This window comes from Vanessa cardui, chromosome 18, assembly GCF_905220365.1.
Source record: "Vanessa cardui chromosome 18, ilVanCard2.1, whole genome shotgun sequence".
Classification (NCBI taxonomy): Eukaryota; Metazoa; Arthropoda; class Insecta; order Lepidoptera; family Nymphalidae; genus Vanessa; species Vanessa cardui.
Window position 1 is genome coordinate 435,824 of NC_061140.1, and position 24,414 is coordinate 460,237.

Sequence of the window (24,414 nt, forward strand, 5' to 3'; positions counted from 1 at the left end):
CTTCAATATTTGCGCTAAAATTAACAACGAATCATATAAATCGTTCCCTGTCATTACAACACCGATCTGTTTGTTGATCGCCGCCGTCGTCACGCCGAATGTTTTTGTTGCCTCCTTTATAAAAATCATAACCAAATCTTTGATAATTTAAGGCACAATTTGCAATGTCTACTAATTTAACGTCAGCGGTAGTTACGGCGGCCCTTTTACAGTTGCAGTCGTTCCGAGGGCGGGCCCGGAGCTATCAGCGTTTGACTTGCCGCAGTTTTCGACAGATTAACGCCGGCAATCCAATTTCTCGTGATGGCTTTTTTACCGTCGACTCTATAGGTGATTTCTCATGTCTCAAGTGTGGTCTATAATTGTTATTTCATTTTAAATACCGTTAAACGTTTTAAATAATGATACAGTTGTGTTTGTTTTAACTAACAAATTGCCAGAGAAGATCGGACAAAAACTTTATCATTTATTTTGTAGAGTCATCGTCTCCTCGAATTGGCAAGATTATATGAAGCGAAAAGAACCAAAAAAGTATATTTTTTTCTAAACTTCTGGACACAAAATAAAAGCAAGTCAAATTAAATTTACGGAACACAGTATATCTGCGTATAAAACTTATTTTCAATAAGTTGTAAAATAATATAATAGTGTCAACACTATTATATTATGTATGAACACTATTATTGTAGTATGAACATTATTATATTTGTTTCAAAGGTGTAAAACAAAACACCTTTGAAACAAATGATAAATATGTTCATACTCAAAGTATATTTAAAAAAAAACATTTGACATCGAATCGATGCGATATCATCGGAAACTGGGCATGAGAGAAGTAGATTAGTGATGTTTTAAAATAGACATATTACAGGAACTGTTAAAAATTGCATGAAATACCTAAATCTAAGTTATCTTTATTTTTAACCTCCGGAATTGACTATACAGAGGACCACAGTCGCATCTAACTATATGTACCTAGGCAGACGACTCTTGTCAGCAATACGATTATTGATCCTCTTTTTTGGCAATTGATTGTAAATTCCGAACCAGAATCTATTGATTTTAAAACATACTTAGGCAATACACATCAAACAACAATAAACTTAAATTCAAATTTCTTTATTCAATATAGAAGTATTATTACACTTTCTTATTGATAGTCAATTGAAACAGTACCATCGGTTCGGAAAAGAAAATACCCTGACCTGAGAAGAATCGACGAAAGAAATTCAGCGGGTTTTTTTGTATTGCAGATATATATATATGTATATGAACATAACCTCTATTCGCTCGGTCTCGTCACACATCCTTTGTAAACGCAGTAACGACCGGACAATAATAAAAAAGCCTCTCATTAAACCTACTTCGATGATTAAAACACCAGCGTCGTATGAATCGAAATAGTCCAGCAACCTACGATAACATCCCCCGTGACGTCACGTCCGTTTCCGCTCAGCTGATCCCGGCGCGGTCGTCACGTACTCCACAATGCTAGTGAAAGTCAAACAACCTGTGTTAGTCAGCTCCTGGCCGGTGCGGCTCGGGATGACTAAAATTGATAAGTACACGAATTCAGTGAGTCCCATTTGTGGCGAACCGAACTCTGCGTCTAGCGAGTGACGAAAGTTTCTCGAAAATCTTCTTACTCACGCATTTATTATTTATTCATTGCACGGCTTAAAGTCCATTCGATATTTCTCAAAATTTTATAAGAAAAAAAAAACAATTTATAAAAAATATAAGGCAGAGAGCAGCAGCAGTAGAAATTAGTGTTATAGGGATAAATAAAATTATATACCAAGAATCAGGATAATAATTGTCCTCAAAAGAATTTTACTTATATCGTCATAGATATATTATATATAATCGTATTTAACTGTGTATATACTATATGTTGGCCTGTGGCTAGAACACAACAATCTTAACCAAAAGGGAAGTGACCATCAGTTATGTTTATAATAATATTTAACTTTGTGGTAGCTACCACTTCAGAGACATACCGCTAAACAGCAATACATGAAATTGTTACATGCCGTTTAGAAAGTGAGCCAGTGTAACTACAGGCATATGGGACATAAAATTTTACTTCCTAAGGGTTGCGGCATAACGGTTATAGTTATAACGAATGGTATAAATATGACTTACCATCAGGCAGAGCAATTGCTGTACCTAGTCTATAAAAGATATACCTAAGTATACTGGTTGTAAATAAAAAACGTATATTATTACAAGAGATGCATATACTATAAATATACTTCAAGTTGTATACTGAACTCAAATAAAGACTCGAGAGAATAAAAATATAATGACGATAAATTGAAAAGCAACGCTAAGGAATAAAGCTGAGATGTCTGATTAAAATCTATGGGTCTACCTTCAACAATGACGTACGAACTCGCGAGTCGTCTGGTGTTAAACACAAACGCTGGAGTATTACGGCGCAGAGGTAAACGAACACAATAAAAATATAAATAATAAACTAGGTATCATTTACATTGTGTATTGGGTTTTAAGATTATACTAATCTTTTGATAGTGAGTAATTTGTTTGTTCACCATCCCTTCCAGCCTCATTCAGCCTTTTAATAATATAATAATCTTAATCTTACTCTTGACTATTTTGGAATACGAAGAAAAAGAATAATTCTTTCTTGCTATTTTTTATTAACCAAAAATTTTATAATCAATACTTTATAACAAACAAGAAATGTAAACCCAAAAAAAATATTATTTACATATTATATTTGAAACAGCCTTTAAGTTCATTTCCATTTCTTTTATATAATTGAAACTATCATTACTAATAAAAATAAAAATCAATAGTTGGTATGAGTACAGATTAAATAATGAGCTTCCAGTGCGACTTACCTTAATTATGTTCTAAGCTAAGCATTTAATTTACTAAAATAATTGTAGTTTTTTTTTTATTTATTCCATTGCCTTACCTATGACTGAATAACTTACCAGTTAAATGCGACCTTTAATATAAATTTGATAACGACGACCTCCTTGGTTTTCATGGGTACGCCACTCCGAAGTCACGGGTGCGATTCCCGGCCGAATCGATGTAGAAAATTTTCATTAGTTTTCTATGTTGTCTTGGGTGTTTGTGGTTCTAATTTTCCATAACACTGCTTTAGCTACTTACATTGGGATCAGAGTAATGTATGTTATTTAGTCCAATATCTACATATGTATAAATTAATCAAGTGGACGTTTTAGTAAAACGAAAATACGTCGCTGGCGGCTGTGCCTTGCTCCACGGAGGTAGGAACTGTGAGTCACCTGAGTCTGCGCGGCCAGACGAGCGATGTGGAAGTACTGGCTTGAATAAATCCATAGTAACCGTGCTGGGAATCGCAAACACAGCGTTTAGCAATATTAATAAGATTCACGGTTTCCTATCGGATATCATGATGGTTTGACGACTCTATTTCCCGGAATCGCTTCGAGATTTATGCCTTATTAGGGATGGGTTAAGCATGACTTAGGAAGTGTTCAAATCAAAAACACTTTAGACATATACAGCTACCGACGCTTCGGATTTTAGATTTTACCGAAAATAATTAGCAAGAAACTCACTATTTACTCTTTTCTGTCATTTTATGTACAAATTTAGCCAAACAATCTCCCTTAATAAAGTTAGTTCATAATTTTATCATCTATATAGATTTGTATTGAGTAAGGCTATCGTAACTCTGTATATGAAATACGTGTAATACCACTACAAGCTTTATTTAACTCATTATATTATATGTTCGGGTCAAATCTAGCAAACACAAACCTCAAAACTTGATATAATAATAGAACATTACAATTACCTACACATTCTTGACTTAAAAAGCATTCTCCCACTAGCAATCGAACGAGCGTTATTAGATCAGATCAGTTTGTAAAAATTGTATTTATAACTTACTCATGAAATGCTGATAGGCTATATTGATACGTGTATACAACGAGCAAACACCACCTTATGCCAAATGGTTACCATCACCCATAGACAATGGCACTGTATGAAATATTAACCAATCCTCACATCGCCAATGTGCCACCAACCTTGGAACTAAGATCTTCTCTTGTGCCTGTACACTGGCTCATTTATCCTTCACTGGAACACAGCAACACTACTGATATAATTGGTGAAATATCTGTAGTGGATGGTGCCTCCCCAGTAGGACTAGCACAAGTACTATCACCAAGTATATTTATGTCATAATTATTACAGTCAGCGTTGCGTTCTGACATTTCACGATCACATTCCGTCTTCGTGTTTGTTCGTATGATTTATTACGCATTCACAAGTTACGTGACTCACATTAACATTCGTTTAATCGAATATGTCATTTTAATCCATATTCATCGATACTGTTGGCGAAAACATAGTCGTTAATAAATGTTCATTAATAACTTTGAAATAGTAATTAGTCAGGCTTTTGGACATTTAACCAAAATCATAGGTAGCGAAGTAAACTTTAATCGGGCCGTTTTACAAGGAAATTCAATATTTAATTTACAATTGTACAACTACCAGTATGAAATTTATATTATTAAGTAAATCCGTCAAAAGTCAAAACATTGAACGAACTAAAATACAATACGAATACAGTTTTATAAGAATTATTTATAATTAATCGTGCCTTCGTACCTCGATGTTGTGGCCAATCAAAACTTAACTATGTAACAGTTTGGTCGATAAAGCAATTTCCATTATTTCATAATTAACTGATTACAAACGAGTTCAGAGAATTAATCTAATATTCACGAGCCTGCTGTTTTTTCTCATGGACACGAAGCCCTTGACCTCTCTATGTTTCAATTCGAAATGTTTTCAATATAATTCTGATTCTGCTTCAAATTGCTTTTCAAAATCGAAAGAACAATTTGATACTGAAAATCTACTGATTCATTCCAAGATCGCACAATGTTCTGAAGTAATTAATCCAACATCATTGATATACAAATAAAAAAGCGCATTAATATAGTAGGAAACCTACACATTCATACCAGCCCGCATAAGAGCACTTGGGAAATGGCGGACTATATACGCTTGATGTCATATCTATAATATGTGATTCTAGTAAGTTAGAGGAGGCCTTATTTCCTTGGACTAATTGAACGTCTTAAGTCATAGTCCTTACAGACGCCTGCTATAATTAGACTTCTTAAAGAGCAGTTTTTATATTATGAAATAAATTGTCATCGCATTTAAGGAAAAGCCAACAATTTCGTCGATTTTGTATCATAGCGAATCTAGAAACAAAATATCATGGTGTCGATGGAACGTTTAAACTGAAACTAATAGCCATGGCTCGAGTCGCAGCCCACATCACGAACGCGGAATAGCACACAATACCTCTTCCCCGAAGCGACGTGTCGGCCTCGCAAATCGTAATTATAAAAAAACCGATCCGCTACGTGCTCGTCGACAAGAGGTGGCTCGACAAATAGGTCCCTAATTCTCAGTACGGCTTATCTAACGTATTTGTCGATAATATTTATCGGAACTTTTTGCTGTCATTGCTTTGAAAGAATTTTACCGATTCTGCTGCAAATTTACCGATGTATCTTAAAATTACCGTCAGTATTCTTTGCCTGTAACAAAAAACTGTAACGAAACCGCTTGTAATCATTGCACTGTCTTCCTGTTTGAAGGGTAACTCAAATACAGGAACAAGTGACATACCATAATATATTGCATTATTGGCGGGGCAGTGATGATACCGCGAATGATTTATACGTCTAACACGTCTACTGTTTATGGGCGGAGACCACTTGTCCTCAGCCTTATCATTTGTCCATTTGCTTATATTCTAATATAAATATATAATCTGAGACTTCATGTACACGGAATGAAGGAGTACTCACTTTCCGCCTTTGTAACTTCTTACAGAAAGGGCATTTAATTAGTCAATTTAATTATATTAGATGTTAAAAAAGGGCTAACAAAGTGTTCCTGTGTATAACAGTATCTTCGCGTCCAACGTTCAAGACGACATTGTCGCGGTACATCGACTGGTAAATAATGCGAGAATTCAATATAGAACTAGTTTTGCGTTTCAATTATATCAGAAGCAAGAACTAGTACGAGACGTTTGGTATTTCTAAATGATCACAAGCAATGCTCTTGTATCATCCCATACAATTTCACCATTGCAAGCCGTGTGACGACTATTTTCCTTTCAATACATGAAAAGTAGTGAATAGAAGAATCAAATATAAATAAGTCACTGAGCCTTGCACATTACAAAACATATTAACCAAATAATCGAATTATACGATTTTTTACTTTTTTGGGGCATATAACCAGTTAAAGATGAGCTTTTTGTGTTATAACCTAGCATTAAAGAGCAATATTGTTATTATTGTCGTAGAACCACTAGATAAGAGTGCACCTGTAACAGAGACTACTATATACATATATTATTATTAAGTATTGTTTGTGTAGAGAGTGCTCGCTGTGGCCGATAGCGCTCTAAAGGACGTCATCATAACATTTATTTACTGTATTGTATGGCGTTGCGTCAGCGATGCAACGTCAATTCTAACAGAATACAATTTAATTATAATAAAAATAAACTGAAACAATTCGAGGAATAACGGCGAATATACCTCGGGGGACAATTACCTAAATAGCCGATTTTATCAAATGTTTTTCAAGCATTGGCTAAATTTCCTTGTTTGTGTTGTAGCTAATTACTGCTACTGAATATAAAACCTGAAATATTACACACACTTTTGCTGTTCATATCATTGATATATAACACAAATATACTACTACATACCTAAACTTTCCTCATGAATCACTCGATTCATTGATGAAATACCATAAGAAAAACCGTTCGACAGTTTTTGAGCTTAACGCTTTCAGACTGGAAGACGCGGAGGCCATTAGTTTTATTATATATATATATAAATATATAAATGTTACTGGTTGGAGAAAGGAAATGAAATAAAACCTTCTTTTTAATGTATACTTTTTAATATTTTGCTAAAGCGCTAAAAGTCTCGAAGGTGTTCAACTGGCCAATTCTGATTGCGATTGCGACAATGTATAGATGATATAGATTATATAAAAAACGGCAATGCAAAGGTTGCGCCGCCGATGTGGCCGCTGGTCCCAGATTAGGAGCGAGGCCGGTCATTGTTTACGATCTTATCCTGATAGTGCAACGCTCTAATAAGTGCTCGCTGCGGTCTATTGTACGAACCTACAAATATAATTTACATCAAATATTATATACGCGTTTATCTTCACTTTGTATTATATTATTTTAATATTAACATTTATCGAGATAATTAAAGATAGTACTTTAATTTCAATGTATTATAATTTGATCGAATTGAATTAAAAAATTAAAAATATATATATATTATATAGCTTCTGTCCAATGTATAGTTGCTTCACATCACGCGTCAGGTTTTCACTTAATGATTTCTGGTAAGCAGGGCGGAGTTAGGAAGTTAGTTAGCAGTACTATTCGATATTGTGTTTATATGTTACAATTGGTATTTTATTGAGTTTATACTAAAAGAAACAAAAACCCTATCAAATTATCGACATTGCTTTGCATAACGATGGTGTCGTCATGACAGATTTCGGCTACGCCGGCCAATCTGAGCAGCGAACACCGCTGGAAACTCTCTATTCCCTTACACTTATAATTCGATGGAACGCAAGTCCAATGCGACTGGAGTGAGTCAGACAGAACCATCGACTTTACAGCTATTCTACTATACATATCTGATGTTCCCTGATATCCAAGGCACCTTTACCTTCCTAGGGCTTGACACTCAGGACCTCGGGACCTGCGGCTTTATATTTAGCCATAAGACTAATGAAGTAGACAACATTAGTAGATTCAAAAACATTATTAATTTATATTTTTTTCTCCAACAGTGTGAAGAAACCATGTCCACGGGAGACATGTGTGTGTCCGCGGCGAGGGCCGGCCCGTCCGCGAGGTGGCATCCAGCATGCTTCGCTTGCAGCACGTGCCAAGAGCTTCTGGTTGATCTCGTCTACTTCTGGAAAGACGGTCGCCTCTATTGCGGGCGGCATCATGCTGAGACCTTGAAGCCGCGGTGTTCTGCCTGTGATGAGGTAATTTCAAAATACATTTACTTTTACTTTTTATGTCAAATGGACAAATGGCCAACTGATGGTAAGAGGTTAAAGGCCATAACTGTCCTTAGACCTGAGCGCTGTAAGAAACATCCAAACTCGGGAGACAGGATGTCAAACCCTGTACTTTTAGGTACACTGGCTATAGTGTAAGTAGTTCAGAAGATATTTGACTGTAATTAAATGCAAATATCCTTTGACAAGGTTCTACCTCTTGATATCATATAGATAATACTAATCGAGTATCAGACATTACTTTTATAAAATTAAATGAAAAAATTAGGTACAAATAAATTCTAGAATATTTGTTACAATATACCGATACAAACTAGCCAATCGTACAGAGCTATCCAACGGACCCCCACAACGAGGGTTCCGTGATGATATCGCAGTTCCGCTGCCGGATATCGGACGATCGACAATTACACCCTTTAGAATACAATACAATGCATACGCTCCTTGATAACATTCTCGACATGAAGGACGCGTGCGTGGTGAACGCTATCCTATCACTCGATCTTGTTAAGCGTTAATCGCTTCACTGCAGCGCTTACCAATATTAAACAGCAATAATAGAATTGGACTAACAACTATTCGATTGTCATTTGCTTTATATTTTTGTCATTGTGATTTTTAATGACTTCTTAATAATATAATTCTATCTTAAACGTGCCCATCTTTGAATTTAATAATAGTTAACTTGCTTTATATACAATCCGATTTTAGTTATAGGAAAAATAAAACTTCTTAGTAACATATAGGCTTAACTTTTCTTGGCTTACATTTGCATTAGTGTAATTTTTCTTGCGTGAAAGTTTTTAAACAAAATACCATGGAGCAGTTCGTTAACCCCAACAGTTGCGAGCCAATAAATCAAACTGGCTTATCAAATTGGTCTCAAAAGGGTCTTGGTAAGTGGCCATGGGGAGGAAACAGCCCCCCACCGGAAACGATAAGGATTTAGGCCGAAAGGGGTTAACCCCCTTTTAAAAAGCCTTTCTAAACATAAATTTGGCAGCACCGTAATTGATGGTACCTAATTTGGAGGTAGCTGTTGTAAAATTGCTAGGTATATTTTTTTTAATGAAACTTTCAAATTTTTTTACACAAACATTTTACTTTTTTCTTTACCTTATCGGTGTGAGTTTAATTTTCTTTTTAATTTTGTTAAATTTACACATTCTTATCAGAAACACGCCTTTCGGAAGCTTAGGTGTAAAAAGTAATTAAAAATTTCATATCGTAATTATTATATTTAAAATAAAAAATACTTTATACCTTTTTGATTTGGGCAAGTAATTCCTTAAATAAATCAACTTTATTCAGGTGGACTCTTAAAATTACTTTTACACCGTAACTTCTTTAATTATTAAAATGTATTTAACAAATGATTCGAATTAAGAATCGGCAAATTTAAAATATCCTAGGACCTATTGCAATAGACGGACAATAAAAGGCATTTCGAGTTAATTTTTGAGATTAGCTATTCAACTGTATAAGATGTTAAAAAATAACGCTTTTTTTTATTCAATGATATCCTTTATTGTATTCCAGACACAAAACGGAATGCAAATCGCCGTTTAAATGATAGCACGTAATTATGTTATGTCTTGTATCAAATGTCACGGTTTTTAACACTTTTAATGAGCGATAAATTTCCCGGAAGGAAAATTATTTTAACTCAACAATTATTAACGATATGCAAATAACTACGTGCGAGGAAGTCATTTAACAAAAATCACGAAATTATTATGTCTTGGAGTGATATTGAAATGAATGTTACTTGTGGAAAATTGGTCTTACAACCCTAGTACTTACTCCTAGGTACTGCTCATACTTGTATGTTAGTTACGTGGTGAAAAAGGCTGAGTTTATTGTAGATTATTCTCGGTAGACTTACATACTTCGTATAAATATTTTGCTACTTAAACTAATTCGTTAATTAGTTGTTAAAATTAGGTTTTAAGAATTTTAAGAATGATTTCTAATTTCGTAAATTCGATTCCGATTCATAGATAAATATATTTTGTATGAATTTATGTTTAAACAACATCGATTCAGATTTACACTCATAAAATATCAGCTCATACCAAACCCATGTCATATATATGACAATAAATCACTTAAAATAGGTCTGAATATCAGTTTTGTCTAATGCCGTTATGAACTTCCTATTTCCGAAGGCAGATAGGAAATGGCAAGACCGGAAGGCTTTGTGCACGCCCGCCTGTGAGGGTGCCGACTCCTCCATAAGTCACCATTTATTGGACCGCCAAAAATCAAAATATTAGCATTGTATTCCCGTTAGAAAGATGAGTAAGCCTAATTTTTGGTGTACATAAATAAATTTGCCCTCCTTAACAGTGGAGGCACCACTGCTGACAGGAGAATTGGGCAATCATTCGGTCAGAAGATAGGAATTGGGATTCAACCGCATAATATTGCCACCAGATCCACGCGATCATTACTTTCATATGGACTTTTACAGTAATGAATATATGTGTGCTTTACATTCATAGTGACTTTTAAAACGATGCCAAAAGTCCATTAAACGTACAGAGATATACAAAGATACATTAAGATCTGAAACATGGAGATGACTGTATGTTTAATTGTCCGTTACGATATCCAGAAAATCCAGGATAGTTTTAATGAAATTTGGAATAGACAGCTTAATACCCAATTAAACAGGGTACCTAAATACTAAAATAGAAATTTACCTTAAAAGGCGATTCACCTTACCGCGTATATACACGATGTAATCTCTATTTATTTATAAAATAATGCAGTCCACCCGAAACCCTAGCTACAATCTTCGTCACAGAATTCATTACATTTTTTTGTTAAATCTAGATTAACAAGTGTATATTTAAAAAATCCACTTCTATTGTTTAATAAATTAATTAAAATATACTAATTTTCATGGGAAATTTTAAAGAATAGTCTCTTAAAATGTACTGAAATTTCGTTAGTAAAAAATCTGATTGCGAGCGAGATTTAACCCCGCTATTAAAACGGGTAGGCTAGATTAAAGTAAGCCTAGATTTGACGCACGCACATTATTAATTTTGATTGGCAGTCTGTGGATTAACGTTAAATAATTACTATTTTTTGTAACTTCAATAGTAATCCATCATATGTACTTCCAGTAAATATGATGGATTACTATTGAATTATAAGTTATATCGATGTATTTTTATTATAATTTTATATTTCATCCATAATATTTATATTTTTATAATTATAATATATAAAACAAGTCCAGAACCATGCCTTAAACTTAAACAAAATAATTATCAATGTTTTAATATATATTTGTTTAAAAATATATAATAATTTGATCTTTTTAAAACTCATGATTACTTATTTTTATAATATAATTTATTTAATGCCATTATTTCTTAGAATTATTATCTTACTTTCATAAAAATTACAAGACTATAATAAAATTATATTATGTTTCGCTTAACATTTTTTATATTGCAATAAGATTTTAAAGAGCACGCGTACGCAGACGTAGAAAGTGAATTAAAAAAAAAGAAAAAAAAAATAAAATAAATAAGAATTTAAAAAAAAGTTGACTTAAAAAAATAGTCATAATTAATTATATACTGGTGTTATCAAAAACCTTATACTTTATAAAAGCTTTGTAGAGCAATGCTCTACATTATAATATAGATTAAGTTAACAACAATATTTTTTACAGCCTTTAATCATTCCCTCGAATATTTCTCATGTTTAATTTTTACGATATATTATGAATATTTTTTCAGCCGTGACAGATCGCTGTACGATTCCGCCCGTCCTCGCATGTCGGCGTCCGATCGCTCGCTTTATAAGCGTACAGCACGCGACCGTCTCGTGTCTGTATTGGCTGACATATCAATCTGCCTATTTATTTAATCATTTATATTAGCGATCGCTCATTGGTCGACATTTGTCGGTTATTTATTATTAATACATATATGAGATTAATTGATTCAATAGAAAGGTAAAATATGGCTCAGCTATACTATAGTATAGTACGACACAACTTAGATGTCGCATCGGCAAAATTCGTAAAACCGATCACATCCGAATTGAGTACGCTATCTCACATTATCAATATTTATTTCTCGTGCGGATATGATCTTTGCACAAACGTAATAACTTGTAATATCATATGACCTAATATATTCGTCAATTTGACACGTCGATTTACATGCACTTGCTTTCTCTGACGCGAGAATCTATAGCGACGAATAGCGTCGAATGGCGCGATAGGGAGCTGTTTCTATTGGTTGTGTAAATCGGCAGTAATCGGTTTTATTTTCATTCTATTGCATTTTCCGATGCTACATCTAATTTGTGTCATACTAAACACGGTATGCCTCGTCATTACATGATACAAAACATTAGAAAAGTCAAAAAGGCCATATTGACTTTTAAGTTTGACATGAGGTGATATATTATATGCAGTAGGAACGTATGCGTAAAGTATTCATGTTACATTTCAAAATATACACTATTTTTTAATGTATATCTTATATTTTTAAGTCATATTATGTATGAGCTTTAGTTTTTGGTCTATATATCATTTTATTTATTTCAACTTCTAATGGTGAAGAAGAAGCATTGCATATATAATTTAGATGAACATACATGTATATATTTTGAGTTTGTACGGAAAAATGTTGAAGCTACTTGACGCCACGCCTTAATGCGCAAACAGCCATTAACGTCTTCCCTTACTCAATTCAAGCGAGTAACTATTTGTCTAAATAAACTATGTACCGTACAATGCCGCGGAAATTTAATCGGAAATTTAATTCACTAAAATTTAATGAACGAGTTTTTGTTTGTGAAATGTATTCAACAACTCTGTCTGTTTGTCTCTCTGTCACGACCAAACCGCTGAACCGAATTTCATGAAATTTGGTATGAAGCAAACATGAACTCCATGAAAGGACATAGGCTACTTATTTTCCCCAATACACGATAACCAATACCCTGAAACGCCATCGAAGCCGCGGGTAACTACTACTAACTAATAACTTTGCATCGAGGTTTAGTCCTATCTAATTATAAGTAGAGAAAGGAAGAAAATAGAGTGTGCACTTGGGGATATAAGATCTTAGTTGCCAATTGGTGGTGCATTGATAGTTTGATTAGAGTTTCTTACAGTACCAATGTCTCTTAGCGTTGGTGACCACTATTTATCGTTAATAAAACTATTTTTATAAAGTTTCATTTTGATGTAATTAGTTTCCCATACTACCATATAGTATGCTTTGTGTATACGAACATAATGTATACTTTCAAGGTGTTGGTTCGGCCTTCGCTAATTTTAAAATTTCACTAATTTTTTTACTGAAATGTCAAGGAGTGCGGTACTGCAGAACCGCCTGTACAGTCGGCGTGATTTTTATAATATAATGATATTAGAAAGTAGGAGTATTACGTAATAACTTTTAAATGTAGTCATAGTGTAACTGATACTGTTTTACTAATTAGTTTTACTACACAAAATTAGACATATTTTTTTGTAAACTTTACCATCCGCACTGCTAACTTCAACACCTTTCAACCGCTCGCAGTTGCTTGTTAAACATAAGTATAAATATAAGTACATAATGATATATGCTATAAATACATATAGTAAGCTACAGTCTACCAGAATCGTACTTAAACGAATACTACGTACGTCACCTTTCTTTAATAGATTTTCTGCAAATTCGTCCAATCTCATATTAAAAAAAAACTGAAGAATAATCATATGTTCTTTCAAAGCTCCCATATATTATTCACAAATATCTTTAGATTCACGAAATTAGTTAAAAAACATGTTCATGATAAATAGGTATAATATTTGCGTTTCCATTACAAAACAGTACGTAAATATTTGTTTCCCACTGTACCATGCCATTAATATGCCATAACGTGGCAGACAAGGCTATCCGACGGAAATGCGGCTGCACTGCAGACTGCGCCATTGCATCTTTGACAGATTATCAATTAAATTATTTCACACTTTTTTGTTTTTTCAATGTCTATGACGTCATATAATTGGTGACCTGGAAATTATAAATACCTTCATCAAAATTTACACCAACAGGCCTGGCCATTTCTGAAACACTGAATTTAATGTCAAAATGTTAACTGCCAAGTTACATATCGAGTAATATTGATCTACAACTTATATATTATAAATATGAAAGACACTCTCTGTCCGTATTTTATGAAATTTGGTACGAGAGAAGAACATTGGCTACATTTTTATCGCTAACATTTAACGTCAGATCATTAAAATGCGTACGAATCCCCTGACGACAACAAGCAAATTAAAAAATTATATAAATTTAACATTGTCCGGTGGAAAAACAAATATTACGTCAATTTTATTGAATTAATGTCTCTAGATCCTTGTTGCTAATATGTATATATAAATGGCAACTCCAAACCTTAATATTAAATAGTAACAATAACACGAGTAGAATGGGTAAAAACCTTTATTATTTAGTTTTCCTGTTGTAATACATGTAAATACAATTATGTAATTAAATACACTTTCCTTATTTACTATAAATATATTAATTCATAATTGTACTATATGTGTCAATAATATGTAAATCAATTTATGAACTTATTTTGACCAATGATTTTTGTCTTTCAAACGAAAATGAAATTCAATTTAAAAATAAAGGATTTTTTTTAAATAGGAGTGTTAATAAAACGTACGCTACCTTTTGTTTTAGTAAGATAAAGATGTATAATCGAATTAATAAATAACAATTATTGATGTCTCTGGATGACTAAATATACTTGATAATTTAATGAAGAATCTCGTATACAGTGGTATCAGGGTACGATATTCTTCATTCACGTTCTCATACTTAGTTGAATTATATCCCGTAGACAATTCCTCTTTTAGTTAAAACATCACTAAAACTCTTCACAATATGTATGGGTGGGGACGGCTATACCGTCAAATACAAGTGAAAAAATTATACGTAGATGAAATTCAATCAATGCATCAGAATCCAAGATAAAAATTTCATCCTCAGTACCTGCATAACTGGTTCACTCTCGATACTTCTGGACGTGGCATAACTTATAAATGGTTTAACCCAGACCCGGAACAGCACTATACCACAGATTAGAATAATCACCTTGCGAATTGTACATCTGTCAACTTCTGTTATTTTTTTTTAATTTCCAAGAATCTTTTAATAAATTACACAATACTATTGTTTGTGGATTAAACAGTCGATCAATTAAAATAGTTCGTTTCAAAATTCGAACACGTTCCTAATTACTAACAACCGTTAAAATAGTTCAGTGTCAAGTTCATTACGCATTCTCGTAATTACGTTAAACTTGTAATTTACATTAAATATAAGATTTTTTATCGAATCATGCTTTTACAAGCAGTTTTGAATCGTCAAACAATTAGCCGGCTCGGGTTCGGAATGTTGGTTTCAACGGAATTAACCGTAAGAACTCACGCAATCTCGTCGAAATGTTTTTTGTTGCTTTAATTAAACTAGATCAAATTGAGTTCAATATATTTGATCGCTCTTCGAAATATTGTTATTTGACATTTCATTTTAAAGTGTATTCCCGATGCGATAGGAAAATAAAACTTTGGTGGGATTTGAAAAGTTTGTACAAGTATCGTCTAAAAATACTTCATGTATAAGCAAGCACGCGCTTCAATTATTAATATATTCTAAGCATTACAACCTCTAAGATAAGACTAATCTTTTATGAAATTTTTAGTTTAAAAACAATTCAGGTGAGCAGCAACTTAAAAACAATCAAAATTTAACGAGATGATTCAATGATAAAAAAGAATGAAAAATGACAGGAACTATATGATAGTCTGCATCCGCGTGGCAAAAGTGTCCAAGTGTGATTCATAGGAATTCCAGCGCGCGGCCCAGTCACGTGTGGGTTATGTAAGGCGACCGTGACACCTGCCCCATGTTTAGGAAACATCCTTGACAATAGATTACGTAACTAGGTCACTCATTTTAATTGAAATATCTCACACGAGTTGTGGAATAATTGAAATTCCTGAATCACATCACGAAACATTAAAATATTTAACGTTGAGGTTTTTAAACTGAGGCTCGATCGTAAATTCTCTTACGGAATCGTCGACTTCACAGAATTAAAATTATCGTATTGTTTGGTAATGTTATAAAATTTCTGCTACTTATTTTTAACGACTGACTTTCAAAGTTAATGGAAAAAGACCACCTAGAAGTAAGGGTTCCCTTTCACCCTTTTTCCATTGACAGAAATATAAATGACTCCACAGTATAGCACAACACTTTTACTATTTCACCTATCTGGGATTACTTTAATCTTTAGTCTATATGATATTTGGAGTACCTAGGCGAGGCTACACAAAGCCACGCCACCGAGTAATTTATCATTTTAACAATCCCTAGCTATCCGAAACATCTCTTAACTTTTAGTTTACAAGAGCACAAATAAATTTAGTCTACTTTTTACCAATTGTTATCCCATACTCGAAACGAAAAATCATAAAACCGAGAGCATCTGACCCGCTTGTGCTTAAAAATTTATAGTTAAATGAATTGTTGAAATTCAACAAAAGACAATAACTGTAACTGAGGTCGTGATAATGAGGCAGATAAGGCGGCTCCCAAGGCGGGCAATTGAATCTAGTGAGAGCCTGATGACCTAAGTGTAACCTAGGGAATTCTTAATGTTGCAAAATTCACTTTGTTCACTGTGGGTTATGTAAAATAGTACACCCAGTAGATGCCGACTACCTGATACTTAAACTATACTAGTATGGTAACATTTTCCAAGTATTCGAAATTATCACCTTCATTCATGAAGGATGAATAGAATTGTATAATACTATGACTTGATCACTCAAAAAATATTTTGAAAACTATTGAAATCGAAATAAATCACATTTTCCTCGTGTATATTTTAAAAATTTCACCTCGGTTTATTAACACCGCATCGCTGATGCACTCTAAAAGCCAAGAGTTAGCGCCGGTCGTCGCCAACCGCCCAGCGTAGATACCGTTTTAAAATATTAATAACGATGTAGTCCACTAATGAACGAACAAAATGTAACCGCGGCGTGGGAACACCATTGTCAGACCACTTTCCTGGGGTCGAGCACTGAACCGCGCTGTGATAACGTATAAAGCCCAATTAAACTTGTTTATCCGAGTAATTAATTAAAAGGCATCAGTGCTGGGACGAATATGGATTAATTAGGCTGAGATGGCGCCCGCTGAACTGAGATTTAAATTAGGAGATAACTTTGTCGACCGTGTTTAATTTGATTTATAAATTTTAAATTGACAGGTTATTTCATTCGTTTACCGACGAACACAAAGATGTATTAACTAACTTTTTGCTTAGAATATCATTGTTCTATTCTAGTAATCGTTGATATGATAAATCTTGAGTCAACTTTAATAACAATAAAAACATATTTTGATGGAATATTATCTTTTATACAATTTATTTAAATTTTTAAACTAGCTAGCGGATAGAATTTCAGGAGGTCTTTGACCTAATTTGTAGAAGTCGTGATTATTATAATTAAATTTATTTAAAGAGCATGTTAAATCGTATGATGATATATATATTCTTTGTAATTTATGCAATCTTTTTTGTTACTTGACGCTAACGTCTTTCATTATCTGTTGCTTAATTGTGTATGAAAAAATGAGATAGTTTCTAAACATTGCATAAAAAGTTCACAATGTACTTGAGATGATAATTATAAGTATATTTACTCAAATTAAAAACTTCTGTCACACGACAGACCCATTACTCGCACAGTATTAATTAGAATCTTTTTTCCGCAGATTATCCTTGCCGACGAGTGCACAGAGGCGGAGGGAAGAGCGTGGCATATGAAACACTTCGCGTGCGCTGAGTGTTCACGACAACTGGGCGGACAACGATATATCATGAGGGAGGCGAGGCCTTACTGTTTGCCGTGCTTCGATAATTGCTTCGCGGAATACTGTGATGCCTGCGGTGAACCCATCGGCGTCGACCAGGGTCAGATGTCGCATGAGGGTCAGCACTGGCACGCTACGGAGCGATGCTTCGCTTGCCACACGTGTCGAGCCAGTTTGCTAGGGCGACCGTTTTTACCACGCAAAGGTGCCATCTTCTGCTCTATAGCTTGTTCTAAAGGGGAACCGCCGACGCCGTCAGATTCATCGGGACCAGGACCCCGACCACCCAGAGTGCCGAGACCGAGACGAATGCCTTCTCCTAAGTCACCTGCGAGATCTCCCCAAAGAGAGCCTTCACCTCAAATAGATGCAGACTCCGAGCCGAGCGGGTCTCTTGCTCCGGAATCACCTCCACCTCACCCACCGCCGCCACCACACGCTTGCCTTAGTTTAGATCGAGCTTTAGCGGACTTAAGGTTAGAACAATCTATGACTGAACACCAAATACAGCCTACACCAACTTCCGAGGAAACAAAAGATTCTCCCGATTCGCATTGGAAACCTCCACATCCAGTCGAAGCACAGACTGTAGTTACTCCGGGTCACTCTACATCTATGCCTGAATTAACACTTGTAGACGGGAAGCCGCAAAGAAAGCCAAGAGGTGGTAGAACTGTTAGGTTTTGTGGTGATGATAACGAAGCTTTCGAACCGGATGAGCCAGTCCGAAAAGAAAAGGTTAAAGAAGAAGATGCCAGTAGCTACTGTAGTACGTGTTCCTCGTCGTCGTCTTCGACGGAATCTTACACACTGCCCACGAGGCGAGCCTATGGAGGAGTCAGGATATCTTATGTACCAAACGACGCCGTGGCGTGTGCGAAGCGAGAACGACAAAGAAAAAATGCCCAGCACGATAAAAACTGTATTATTTCGTGATCCTGGCTTCTAACTGTGCCTCCACAATCCTCCTAGTGACAGCAACCTCCGAGCGAAAGACTGAATTTTTGATAGATTTTGTAGCCCCTACACGCCATAGTATTATAATAGCATATGTAAGAAAATGTCTTCCTTGGATAGAGAGTGTGAACGAATAAAGCATGCAGCTGACGGCACCGCCCGAGCTCGCGTCACTAATAATGTTGTGACACGGGCGGACACTGGTGTCATTTCATAAAAGGCCCTAAATAAGGGTTCGGATAAATTTGTCTCGCTATAATTTCACACTTAATCCGTCGATGGATGTCACGTATTCACCGACGCGCACCTTTCCTTTTGACGAATCGACTATTTTTTTGTTTTTTGCAAACATTCAATATTTTGCAAAGGGGTTTAATACTACGACCTTGGTGGTCGAGAAAATCAGCTTTAATATACCGAAAATATATATATGAAGCTTGTTAAATTAATTGACATATCTATGCTAATACGTATTATCATATCGTGTTTTAAAAACTTTTTATTTAGGACATATCCCACTTTGCCACGTAGCTGTAAGTGTAAGTAAAAGAGAGTAGCGTTACTTAAAGAGATCAGTACAAAATTCCATTGTATTACTTTAAATACATTTTTGTATGAAAATGTGTGTTCAATTTGTACATATTGTATAAGATTAGGCTGTAAGGTTGCCTTACGTGCAAACTGAGTTATTTTATTGTAAAACACCACCTGTACGACGTCGTCGAGATGAAGTAAGATGTTGAATTATTAATAGTTCTCAACCGAACCGGTTTTTATAGAAATTGTTTCGACTTTGTGTAGTATCAGTCTTATTTATATCCTATCAGCGTACAATATGACGATTTCATATTTATTTATATATTTTATGGGCCATAACGAATGATCGCTTTAAAAACAAATAATTAACGATTGATCATATAAAACGATTCGCAATACGTAGCATTGCAGGAATATTTGTTACAATAACAAAATAAATAACATATGAAAAAATTAAATGCAGAACATTTTTAATCCCTAACCAAATTCTTCAACATTAAAAAAAAACAAATGACATTTATGTCAAACAATTTATAAAAGTAACAAAAATTCAGACTTAATATACTTTGCTTAATTTTATACTTTTAAAACAATAAATAATCCATTTGGTTGTGAAATAGTCTATGGTCCTTTATTAGCATAAAGCATATTATGTATCTGTTACACTTTATATGAAAAAAGAAATCGTTATCAAAACCGAAATTATAAATGTAAAATGAATGTACGTAAAGTTTTTAAGTTATTTGTAACTCGAGAGAATAAAATGTTTTTGATAAACTGAATTTTTATTTATTTCATCTTCAAATTTAATTATTTCTTTATTTATGTTGTAACTACACGTATCAAAAACCCTTATTCAATAGAATATTGGAATAAAGACTATTGTCGAAGTTTGAAAGATATATATATATATGTTCAAAGTTCATTAGTATATATTAGCTGAAATAAAAGAAAAAATTACGTTATAATATTAATAAAATAGCTAAATGGTTTACAAATTATATTAAAAAAAATATATTTTTTGACAAGAATTGTACTGTCATTATTTAAACCTATTACGAATTCATTTGTTTATAATATTCTTAAATAATAAAATTTCTATTAATTTTAATATTCATTATTTGATTATCTTTCCTCTTATGTAAAAATCCTGCCGTTTATTCTCAAATAAATTAACATTATTATAATTATTATCTCTTTATAATTTATAAACAATGTTATTTTTTTAAATATTTCATTACGACATGGATAGCATTTTATATCATTTATTAAAAAAATCACTTGCAACCTATCTTTCAATTGACAGAATATTTTGTGCCAGTGAAATAAAACGAAAGAAAAAAAAGTAGTACCACCATACAATTATTATAGTAATGGGTAGCTAAAAATTTATACTCTAGATCTCAAAAACTTTAGCGAAGTCTACATCGTCCTGCAAGCAGCGAACGAAGACCAATTAATGTCGTAATTGATTGAAATCTAATAGGAAGTGTAGTGCATGTAAAGATAGCAGTTCTGTGCGCCATCAAAAGCCGTAATTTCAATTTCTTAGAACACGTTGCACGCATTTCCCATAATCAGTGGTAAATTCTTAGCATTATGTCAACCGCTGTAATGCTGTTAGCGTGTCCTGTGATCCGAGAAAGTGTCTGAATGTTGTGGGAACAGTGCATAATACATTAGAATAATACGCGGAAGATTATACGGGAATAGTGACTGACTTGACCCAACGTCGTCATGCCGACATTGTCGTGAAGAGAATCATGCTTTATACTTGTACTAAAAACCATATTAATAATTAGTAACATTAAATGCCTAAATGTAAAAATATGAATTCAAAAAAGTTCCTGAGTAAATCTTATCCGCGTGGAATGGTGGCAAGAAAGCTAGCAGCATTTCACCGTTGAATCGCGAACAAAGAAAAACAAATTAAAATTATATTAAATTATATTTTAGTAAATTCTGATTTCTTGTCTCGGCTAACCCTGTACCCGATGGTACATCCTATCGGAAAGAACCGTGTCGTTATTTAACAGAAATTTGGTGTTTCCTAATATATGCTAAACTTTGAAAAGTATACAAATATACTTAATTTACTAAAGAACAAAAACAAAGCCTCAGCCTGATAACCATACTTCAAATATTGGTAAAAGGCTGTTTTCATCCACAATTTCACCCTCTTCGCGATTAATTTTCCAAAACGCTGAAACAACTGTCTTTATTCATAAAGAGAACACAAAATACAGATTTACATATTTGTAACATTTAATATGACGAATTTCCATAATTTTAGTCCCCAATTTTGCTCCCTTCATTAAGAATTCCCCCTTCGTGCTCATCTACGTTTCATGAGGAATTTCAGTGAAAAAAATCAACTTGTCAAATCTCCTGTTTTAGAATGTACTTTGCATGTCAGTCATTCATTTTAATCTGATATTAAGTTGATATCTCAATGTTGATGGATTAAATGAAGTTGGAACTTGAAACCGAAGCTCTTTTCGGTGCCGTTTTCAACAAAAATATAATGTTATTAACGGAATTATTGTGATATTCAAAATCATTTGAAGAACATACTACTTTTAGTACAAAAAAACACAAGCAAAGCCGCAGACGTCGTTTTTAATAAAGTAAATACATACATAAATACATAGTTCTAAACAAACAATATACTTCATAAATAAATATAATTACAAAAAGTCAACAACTTAAACTAAATTAGCATTGCTTAACTGACGTATAATTAAAACGATATCGTTTTATACTGACATCCATATCAACCCCTTGAAAGGGTTAAAATTCACCCCGCTATTAATCACCGTGCTAATATCCCCCTAATGATATAATAACGCGTGACATATTACCGTCGGAGCTGAAGGGTTAATTAAAATTTCAGGGGTGCGTTTTCAAGGTTATCTGCCTTTCAGTTGGGGTAGGTTGGTGAAATTAGTTGTTTTTAAAAACATCATTACTTTTTTATGGTTGCATAATCTATACTTGAGATACAATGTTGGGGTACGTATTACGTACCTATAAATAAATAAATATTGGACAACATCACTTACATTACTCTGATCCCAATGTAAGTAGCTGAAGCTCTTGTGGTATTTTTTTTTGTGGTAGGTATAAGTTGACAGTAAGTGGTCACCATCACCCATAGACAATGACGCTGTAAGAAAAATTAACTATTCCTTACATCGTCAATGTGCCACCAACCTTGAGAACTAAGATGTTTTGTCCCTTGTCCCTGTAGTTACACTGGCTCACTCACCCTTCAAACCGTAACACAACAATACTGAGTACTGTTATTTGGCGGTAGAATAACTGATAAGTGGGTGGTACCTACCCAGACGGGTTTGCACAAAGCCCTACCACCAAGTGAAATTGTGTTATGGAAAATCAGAAGTAACGTGGCACCACATACAACTATACCTATATTGTTATGATTAATGCGCTACAAAAAGGTATTATGTCGGTATATTACGATCGAGTTTATCATAAATACATTGATAACCATTTTATAGAAGTGATTCATAGATTAAAAAAACTGATTACGTATTAAGTTTATTATAATTCAAGTATTAATATCCTTTGTTAGTGCTTGTCTCGCAGACTGAATATTTACTATTAACATATATATTAACTTATATTAATGGTACAGTTCAAATGAAGTCAAAATGTCTTTAGTCTAACATTCTGTTGCGTTATCACTGGTTAATTATTATTGTCTTTATGTTACACTAGCTATGCCCGCGATTTCTTGCGCATTTGAATTTAACAAGGCATTTTAGGTAAGGTATTTTAAGGTAAATAGGTTCAGTTCACAGATTTAACAATAACTTATTATATATTAAAAATAGCCTAACTTACTCCTTATTAAATCAACTATCAGCCAGCGAAGTCCCGTTAAAATCGACCCAGTCGTTCCAGAGATTAGCCGGAACAAAGAGATAGAGAGAAATAATTGTTAAAAAAAATTTGGTAATATACAGTGTAATCAAGCTCAACCAAAACCTCATAAAGCCAGTGGTTCGTCATTAAAATACTTAAAATATTTAATGCCTATTGGGTATTTGAAGAGGTTTTATGATTTTTTTTCTTACTTACTTACTTTCTCACTAACGATACTCACAGTAAGTTTCTTATTTCTTATAAACAACTTATATTGATATAACTATGTAAAACGAAATCCTATCAAGAGATAGTAAATCAATAACCACGATCAGGTGCGCCCGCGCAGCGTGACGCCACCTGTACAGCGTTCACGCTCCGCGCGAGGGGTTGTACAAATTGTCCGGTAATGTCTGAAACTGTGGCATATCTCATTAACTCCGTGAAATTGATTACGACCCGCCGTAGAATATCACATGATAGGGTGGTATGACATGATGACATATCAATTTTATGATCAAACTAATTTCGATAAAATAATTTGATAAAACGTTAGCTATTCCTGAAACGTAAACTTGCAAACAATATGATTACTATCAACGGGAATATTTATTTCAACAATTAAATTGTCTAAAAACATCTACGAATTTTCATAATGATTATCCCATCAGAGAAGCAATAAGTTTCGGTGCAACAGACACATAAAGATTCTTGAGACAAAAATATATTTTCCTAAACGACTCAAAACTTTGTTTTAATTTTAATTTTTTATCGTATTTAACTTAGACATACGTAAATTATTTGCGCAAGTTTCTCTGTAATTAATAATTACGCAACAACTTAAAGAATACACATTCTTTGAGATCACAAGAATATTATCTGTATACAAGACAATGAAACATTCAATGATTATGTAAACATTTGGCGGCAAAAATTAGTACTTGTATTTGAAGAACTCATTCTTTTG

General features: G+C 33.7%; 1 protein-coding gene across 3 annotated transcripts in view; it reads left to right on the forward strand.

The window, feature by feature from the left end:
- The window catches only part of LOC124537230 (protein prickle-like), a 321,460-nt gene extending 301,150 nt beyond the window's left edge, over positions 1 to 20,310 (forward strand). For all 3 annotated transcript variants that reach the window (XM_047114002.1, XM_047114001.1, XM_047114000.1), the window contains 2 exons: positions 7,897 to 8,100; positions 17,967 to 20,310. In XM_047114002.1, the coding sequence (XP_046969958.1) occupies positions 7,897 to 8,100; positions 17,967 to 19,001 (1,239 nt within the window). In that variant the 3' untranslated portion in view covers positions 19,002 to 20,310. The remainder of the gene's footprint in view (positions 1 to 7,896; positions 8,101 to 17,966) is intronic.
- The last annotated feature ends 4,104 nt before the right edge of the window (positions 20,311 to 24,414 follow it).